The sequence below is a fragment of the Mastomys coucha genome, unplaced genomic scaffold (assembly GCF_008632895.1).
Source record: "Mastomys coucha isolate ucsf_1 unplaced genomic scaffold, UCSF_Mcou_1 pScaffold15, whole genome shotgun sequence".
Lineage (NCBI taxonomy): Eukaryota > Metazoa > Chordata > Mammalia > Rodentia > Muridae > Mastomys > Mastomys coucha.
In genome coordinates this window covers 138,420,940-138,429,429 of record NW_022196897.1, presented here as the reverse complement: position 1 = coordinate 138,429,429, position 8,490 = coordinate 138,420,940, and the positions used below count along the sequence as shown (strand labels likewise).

General features: G+C 50.2%; 1 protein-coding gene across 1 annotated transcript in view; it reads right to left on the bottom strand.

Moving 5' to 3' along the window:
• Positions 1–540: 540 nt before the first annotated feature.
• The window catches only part of Rem1 (RRAD and GEM like GTPase 1), an 8,657-nt gene continuing 707 nt past the window's right edge, over positions 541–8,490 (bottom strand). The window contains exons 2-5 of the mRNA XM_031373712.1: positions 7,682–8,218; positions 6,587–6,666; positions 2,027–2,228; positions 541–1,276 (exon numbers count right to left, since the gene is read on the bottom strand). Of these exons, the coding sequence (XP_031229572.1) occupies positions 1,005–1,276; positions 2,027–2,228; positions 6,587–6,666; positions 7,682–8,021 (894 nt within the window). The 5' untranslated portion in view covers positions 8,022–8,218 and the 3' untranslated portion in view covers positions 541–1,004. The remainder of the gene's footprint in view (positions 1,277–2,026; positions 2,229–6,586; positions 6,667–7,681; positions 8,219–8,490) is intronic.

Genomic DNA, 8,490 nt, shown 5'->3' with positions numbered 1-8,490 from the left:
GATTATAGCATTGTAGTGCCAGGCTGGCTTTTTGCCTGCGTTTTGGGGATGCTCTTAGCTCTCCTTAGCTCTTTATTACTGAACTATTCACCCCAGCCCCTCCTGAGGAGAACTGTGGCAAGGGGCTCATAGGACCTTCGATCGAACAGCTGTGTGATTACGGGCTCCTGCTTCCCCTCTCTGAACCTCCTTTGCCTAAGCAGCCAGAGGAGATTAGGGGCCACACTCTTCAGTGTTGTACAGATAGAACACACACATGCACAAAAATGACAGGGGCTGGGTGTGCAGCTGCATAGTAGGACTTCCTAGCATGCGTGACATGTGCTAGGTACCTTGACACAGTCAGCTCACACAATCGGCAGCTCTTACAGTGCCAGTCTAGACAGGCAGCATTTTGTGGTTCTAGAATCAAAAAAAAAAAGAATTAAGAAGGAAGTAGGAAGTCACTCAGCATTGTTTTGTGAATGTGACCACCGTGTGTCTGTCTCAAAGGCCTTGGGGTAGAAACTAAACCCGGCAGTTGGGAGGAGGGCCTGAGCCTGTAATTAATTCACTGACTTTATTGATTGTCCAAGACATCTGGGCTAGCAGGTCAAGCCAGTCTACAGTCAAGTTAGATGTTTGGGGAGGGGGTGGAGATGCCTGGAAGAGCCCATGGAGAGACATCCACACATCAGATAGGACATCCTGGACTGGCTTATTGTGGTTCATTCTGAGAGTTGGTCACAGCCCAGGGACAAGAAAGATTTTTTACAGAAAGACACCTATCCTTTAAAAAAACAAAAACAAAAACAAAAACCCTTGTGCCTAGCTTGTGTTTATAGTCCCATAGTCTGCCTATTTATCACTTTGCCCGGCAGGAATGGTCCCCAAAGCTCTGGCTCCTGGAGATGCTCTGGCCATCCTGGCAACAGGCATGCATGGTCGACCAAGAGGACTCCAACGACGCAACTTTTGTCCTCAGTGGCACCACAGTGTCCCATCACCCCAGGAAGGTGGTGGTCTCAGAGCACAGCCAGGTTATGGCAAGACTTGGAACGGGCCTTGAGTGCCCGGCGTCGTGCGCTGCGCGCTGTCAGGCGTGCCAGGAAGCGGCGGGCACGCTGGCCCAAGCTGGCCCGTCGTCGAGGTGGAGGTGTCTCCGGGGCCTCATGGTCCTGGCGGCGCAGGCGCAGTTGGCGCACCACACCCTCGAAGAGCTCTGTCACATTGTGTTGCAGAGTGGCTGAAGTCTCGATGAACTTGCAGTCGAACACCACTGCGCAGGCGCGGCCCTCTGATGGGGGCAGAGATAAAGATGGGAAGAGGTGTGTTCAGACTCTCAGGAAGCATTTTCCTTGGCGCCTACTTAGTTCAGGTGTCAGGGATCCAGGGGCAAATCATAGGCTCACTGTAGAGACTGATAATACTCAGGAGAATAAGGCTGGGAAGATTTTACCTCGTAAATTGCCATTTGAAGACAAATATGGGTCCCACTAAGAATATGAAACTTATTAAAATATTCCTCGCCCATTGTAAATATAATTTATACCTAACTTTAAAAGTTTTGGTTTGTAGTTCCTGGCCAACACTAAAGTGTTTCATATAAAGCTTGAGTTTATAATCTCCCCAATTTATACTGGAGAAACTAATGGCCATTTCAGTCTTTGAGTGAAGCTGGTAAACACTGGTGGTGGGCAGAGCGTCTCTGATTATCAGCCATGGGGCTGATACGGGGGAATTCTAAGCAAAGATCACAAGGTAAGCTGTGGTTCTGGGAATCTGTTATCTGTCAAGGAGGAAGGGTTAGAATGATTGAATAAGGACTGGCCTGGACAAAGTGGAGATGCCAGGACAGGACAGAATCTTGGGGTGTGGAGCGAAGAGCTCTGTAGGACTTGAGTGCTGGTTTGGGGGGTGAGAGAGGACAGGATAGGTAAGTTGTTTGTTGTAGGACAGGCTAGGCTGGAGGGAACAGACCTCTAAGGCGAGCACTGGAGAAGGGGCAGTGAGGCTGAAGGAGAGGAGAATATGATAAAAGATTTACCTTCTACAGAGACTTCCCGGCAGCGGGCCAGGTCGGCCTTGTTGCCCACCAGGATGATGGGCACGTGGTTGGCCTGATGCGTGCGCCTCAGCTGGATTCGGAGCTCCGAGGCGCTCTCAAAGCTGCTGCGATCTGCGATGGAGTACACGATGATGTAGGCGCTGCCCGCCTGCAGGCAGGACTCCTGGCTCCAGCTTTCATCCTGCGGGGGAGGGACCCCAGGCCCATCCTCAGAGGGAGCCTAGCCCTAGCTGACAAAGAGTCTCTGTTGGAGACTAAAGGATGGAGCAGGAGAGGTTCTACTTGGGATGGTTTTGGGGGAGAAATTCTATCATAATGCCTCCTGGGAAAACCATTGATTCTCTGAGCCTCAGTTTCTTTCTTCAAAAAGTCGATGAAAGCTCCCTTGTTTCCTTCCCACTGACTGGTGGGGGTGGGGGGGCTCTGTCCTGCAAATAAAGGTCTAGCTTTGCCTGTTCAGCCTCCTTGCCTTTCTCTTCCTCCTTCCTCTACCCCGTCTTTTGCCCCGTCTTACCCCCCTCCCCCCCAAGGTCTCATGCTGTATCAGAGTGGTTTTAATCTTGAAGCGATTCTCCTGCCTCAGCCCTAGGTCATTGAGAAGGCTCACTGGGTAAAAGTGCTGGCAGTGGAAGCCTGGATGTGATTCCTGGGTCCCACAGTGGAAGGAGAGAACAAACTCCCACAGCTGTCCTCTGACCTCACGCCTGCATATACATGGCAAGCCTGTGTCCACCCTCATACACACTCACACAAACTGGCTATAGAATAAAGTGTGTGTGTGTGTGTGTGTGTGTGTGTGTGAGAGAGAGAGAGAGAGAGAGACAGAGACAGAGACAGAGACAGAGACAGAGAGAGAACAGAAGACTGAATCCAGGGAGACTTCTTAGTACAGTTTTGGAGAACTGAAAGATCACTTGTGGGGGGTAAGGACACAAGGGGGTGGGAATGGAAAGGGACACTTAAGAAGCAGAGCTCTTTATAGTCATTTTCCCAAGGAAAGGAAAGCAGAAGAACAGAGACAGCGCTCTGGGAGGGTAGATTCAGGCTTTTAATGAGGTCTGGCTCCTGTCCTCGAGGCTCACGTTCTGGAAGGTGGTTATGGGATGGGGAGGTGCAGGGTAGGGTAGGGAGGGCCACGGAGGATGGAGAGGTGGTGTGGGGTGTCAGGGGAAGTCTGAAGAGTATGGGGGAGCTCCCCAGTGAACGTGTGGGTGTGAGCAGGGTTTGAAAGGAGGGATGGGCCCAGCAGGGCAGAAGGCCAGGAGACAGGAAGAGTCAATATTAATGGCTGAGTGTGAAGAGAAGAGAGGAAGGTGCTAGAAAGTAGGACAGGTGAGCAGAGAAGTGTCAGGTGCTCGGCGGGGAAGGGTTGCATGCTCCACAGCTGCACTGATGGTTTCTCAGGCCAAATAACCTCTGAGGAGAATCAGACAGAAGCAGAATCTCAGGAGCTAGAGGAAAGCTCACTGGGTAAAGTGCTCGCTGTACACCCATGTGTTTGATTGAATTTGATTCGCAGAACCCACGTTACAAAAAAGATATCAAAACCCTCCTCACCAAAACCAAAAACCGAGGTGCAGTGGTGAGGTCAGAGGACAACTTTCGGGCGCTGATTTTCTTCTTCTACTGGGTGGGGTAAATCTGGTTGTTGGGCTTGGCGGCAGACATCTTTGCTCAGCTTAGCCATCTTGCAGGCAGGCTCCATGCTCGGCTTTTGATTGGTCTGCCTAACTCACTGACTACTACTGCTACTCTGTAGCAGTCTACTGCATTCAGAAAGCAGTTCCTTCTCAGGCTGGTCCTTGAGCTCCGTGAGGCTCACACCTTGTCCACCTCCTTCACCAGGGGCTTTGGCCTCCTGGCCCACTAGAGACACCCGGCAAGTAGACTGTAACAGGGAACGTAACACAGCCATTGTGTCTGACATGGCATGAATGCCAGAGTGGTGGCACCTAGGCTTCGAGGTAGCCTTTTGTAAATAGTCAGTGATTTTTTTTTTTTTTTTTTTTTTTTTTTTTTTTTTTTTTTTTTTGGTTTTTCGAGACAGGGTTTCTCTGTATAGCCCTGCTGTCCTGGAACTCACTCTGTAGACCAGGCTGGCCTCGAACTCAGAAATCCACCTGCCTCTGCCTCCCAAGTGCTGGGATTAAAGGCATGTGCCACCACCACCCGGCAATAGTCAGTGATTGTTAGCTGAGGTTTATGGAGTGGTTTTTCCTGAAGGATTCTCAGAGTCTTTGCATAATTTAGTCCCAAGATATACCTGGCAAACCAGGAAGTCTTGTCTGGCTGAGAACTGCTTAGGCAATAATTCCTTTAGACAACTCCTAGATCAGAGGTTTGGGTATGCAGAGTTGCTTGGCTAAACGTGCCTTTTGTGTAACAATAAAGAGGCTTTGGCAAGGTGATTCAGAGTTCAGCACATCAGAGGTTGTTTCTCCCTGCTCCCGAGGAAGCCCTGCTACATCCTGTAGTGTCTCTCTTTCTCTGATCCACCTATGTAACTAAGAACGCTAACATGAGACTTAAGCTGAAGGTTCATTAAGTGAGGCTCCCAGGACAGTTGGGGATATAATCCCAGTATAAGCTGTGGAGTTTGTAGATCTGGGCGTGATATACCTGCTCTCAGAGAGCTTTGGACACAGCCCCTCTGAGCATCAGTTTCTTCGTTGACAGAAGGGAAGAAGAGTGACTGTATAGCTTTAACTGCACATCATAGTAATAATGTGTGTCCACCGACCTCCATCATCGGCCAAGAGTGTGCTGGGAAACCCCGGTTGCTGCTTTGAGATCATTGTTAGGATCACTCTCACCTGGACCTTCTTCTATACTTGTTAAAAGGAATTGGTCAAGCCAGACGTGGTGACACATGCCTGTGATTGCAGCACTGGGGAGGCTGAGGCAGGAGGATCGAGAATTTGATGCCAGGGATGGTGAGATGACTCAGTAGATAAAAGTGCCTGTTGCCAAGCCTGATGATCCAAGTTCAATTCCTAGACCCACATGGTAGAAGGAGAGAACTGATTCCAGCAGACTGACTTCCGACTTCTACATGTGCTTGTATTCCCCCCGATACAATAAAAATCTAAAACAATAGTGGTACATCCTGAGGCCCCATCTAAAAGAATAAAAGGGGTCTGTCCTCATAGTCTCCTTATATCTTCTTAGGGTCTATCAGCAGCACTGTCAGCCACTGAACACAGCTCACTTGATTATTTATTTATTTATTTATTTATTTATGAAACAGGATCTCTCTCTACACAGCCCAGTTGTCCTGGAACTCACTATGTAGCCCAGGTTGGGCTTAAACTCACAAAGATCCACCTGCTTCTGCCTGCCAAAGGCTGGCATTAAAGGCTTATGCCACCAGGCCTGGCCTAACACTGTATTCCAAATACAGTATATCTTTCTTTATGTGGCTTAAGTTCAGGGGAAAGATGGCATAACTAGTCACTCCATGTTTCCTGTGCCCACTAGGTGACCTTGTGTCCCCAGATGTGAACATAATATTTGGCACATGGCAGGCAGGTACAAGACAATGGGCTTTGTTAGTTGAATCCCTTTCCAGAGATAATATCTCTGCTGATAATCTCTCCCCGCCACTTTGAGACAGAATCTCGTGTAGCCCAGGCTAGCCTTGAACTCACCATGTCATCGTTGATGGCTTTAAACTTCTGCATCCTTTTGCCTTTAGCTACTGGGATTATAAGCATGTACCATCATAGCTAGTTTGTGCAGTGCTGGGCCTCTGACTCAGAGCCTTGTAATTCAGAGCATGCCAGCACGCACTCTGCTAATGGAGCTATGTCCCCAGCTCATCTTCAATTTATCAAAATCCTACAGTAAGTATATATACCTGTGTAACGAAAGGAAAGAGGCCCATTGCATGCCTGTTTTGGAAGGGGGGAGGGGAGGGTGACCTCTGGTTTTCCATTTTCACTACCTCCATAGCTATTGAAGTCACCCCAGACAGTTTCCCTGTCCTGCTTAGCTACTGTTCTTTTCATGTTCTAAGCTCGGCTCTCCCTTCCCAGCTGCACTGGGGTTTTAAAAATCAGCCGATGCTGTGGCTACAACTTGCTCAGTGGTGAGACACATTCAGAGCTGGCCCTTGGCCCTGGGTTTGATACCCAGAAATTCTTGTAAACACGCAGCAGTAGCTTGTAAAAGCATCTGATAAGGCAGGAATGCTTGACCCATTTATCAGATGAGAAGACTAAAAATTACGGTAAGGATATTAACTGCACAAAGCTACACAGCTAATAAGAAAAAAGAAGAGGTGTGTGTCACCCTTAGGCATTTGAGGGCCAAATCCAGTGTTTTTTTGTTTTGTTTTGTGGGAGGCCCATAGGGATGAGGAGCATTCAAAAGGAGAAGTGCATTCTGGGATGTCTGCCCGGAGGGGAATCGATGCAGTGAGGGCAGAGGTCAGGGCTGTGAAGCTCTTCTACCTTAGGCTTGAGGGAGGAGGGCTGAGGCAGGCAGGTGTCTAATATTAATTTTAGTGCTCCTCCCCCTGACATGCTTACAGTGACGTACCAGTTTCTCAGCCTCCCAAGTGTCCATGACCACCAGTGTGGTGTCCTCTCCGTCCACCGACAGCGTTCTCTCGTACACGCCTGCAATCAAGTGAGAGTCAAATCCGAATGTGGAGGAGGCCATTGGAGACAGCCTTCCCTTACCTCGCTCTCACCAGTCACTCCTTCACATTTTCTTGGGGTAGGGAATCCTCTCATTCCCAGTGGTCAATGCTTTCCCAGGTGCCCATGTGTCACCAGCTGGCAGCATAGTACTTGGCACATAGCAGGCAGTTGCTAGAAGCAGGGTCTTAGCTGAGTGAATGTGGGCTGGAGGGGTAGCCTAGGAATCCTCCCCAGCCCGCTCTGACTCTCCCTTAGTATGCCTTTAGGCAGATCACATCCTCTTGGGCTCCAGTCTCCCTGTCTGTGACACACAGGTGTGCATACGTACATGACGCCCAGGAGAGCCAACACTGGAGAACAGGCCTGGTCAGACGGTCTCCATCTTTTCTCTGTGTTTAGCCACTCCTTCATGACATACCCTGTATCCTCAAAGCCAGTTCTGCAGAGGCTTATCTTCATGTCACCTGTCTTAGTGCTGTTCTGGGGCCCATGGTCCTGCAGCACCTGGCCCTGTGTGCTAAATGCATTTGGGAGAGGGAGGTGTAAAGCAGTCCAGAGCTCAGCCCTGGAGGTCTGGAACCCTCCATTTGGGAAGAGTGTTAGCGTTGTTGTAGGTCTCTGTGGCTGACAGATGAGAGGGGATGGGGGTTGAGAGTCAGGGCCAACTTAGGGCTGGGAGTTTCTAAGCTGAGTGGAAGCCCATCATTTCATGGCACCTATAGTTTCTGATTTTCTCCCCTTATGACCTGAAGATAAATCATGCACCTTTCATTCAATAGCCCTCCTCTAGGCCCTGCCCAGGCTGTGTCCTGCACTTTTTACTTCTCACCCATTTACTTTGTAGCATTTACTTTTTACCCGTTTACTTTGTAGCATGTATGAACTATGCCCTTGTGAGTTGAACAGTGAGTGACCTGCCCATCTGTTCTCTGCAATCTTGTGCTCCTGGTGACAGGCTTTTCAATCCTACGGCCACAACCTGGGTGCCTACCTCCCAGCTGCTCATGAAGGTCTCGTTCCTGTTTCTCTGCGAAGAGGCTGGCCAGGCTAGTCTTCCCAACACCGGGGTCTCCGAGAAGTACCACCCGGTAGAGCGCCTCCCAAGAGCCTTCAGAGTCGCTGGATTCAGAGGACCACCCATCCTGGGCAGGGGAAGGTTTCCGAACGGGAGGGTTGAGAGAGACTGACTGACCCAGTCGGGGATGCTGAGATTGAGTAGCGGGGGCTGTGCACAGGCGGCCAGGCTGGTGGCCCCTGGACGACAGGGGTAGTGGCGTGCTGGCTCGACGTCGCAGAGTGGTCTTTGCTTCCTGCTGGGTGTTAAGAGTCATCCTCTGTGAGGAAATCTCTAGCTTCCCTGTCTTCTTCCTTCCTTCCAAAAGAAATGGGCTGGGCAGTAGGTCCGTAACCCGGAGTCCCTTAGGGCCTGATAGATAAACGGTGGAAATAATTTCCTCCGGAACCCTCTCAGGTTCAACTGGGAAGAAACTCTTCAGCTCCTTGGGTTCCGGGGTTGCTGGTTTCAGGCCTAGAAGAAGGGTCAAGGGCATAGGCTGTGAACGTTCACAGCTAGACTTGCACACCCAGAAGCAGGTTCCCAAGTTCCGAGGATGACCCCTTGCCCCATGACACAGACACAGCAACTTGAGTCATCTAAAGCACCCATAGTGTACTCATCCTGCCCGCCCAGACAGGTCCCCACCCTTCAGTATTTGAGACCCTCCCCACAGAAAGCATCCGACCGTCCTCTTCGCCCTTCCCCACTGGTCTTCACAAATTTAGGGACGGGGGTGGGGTGGG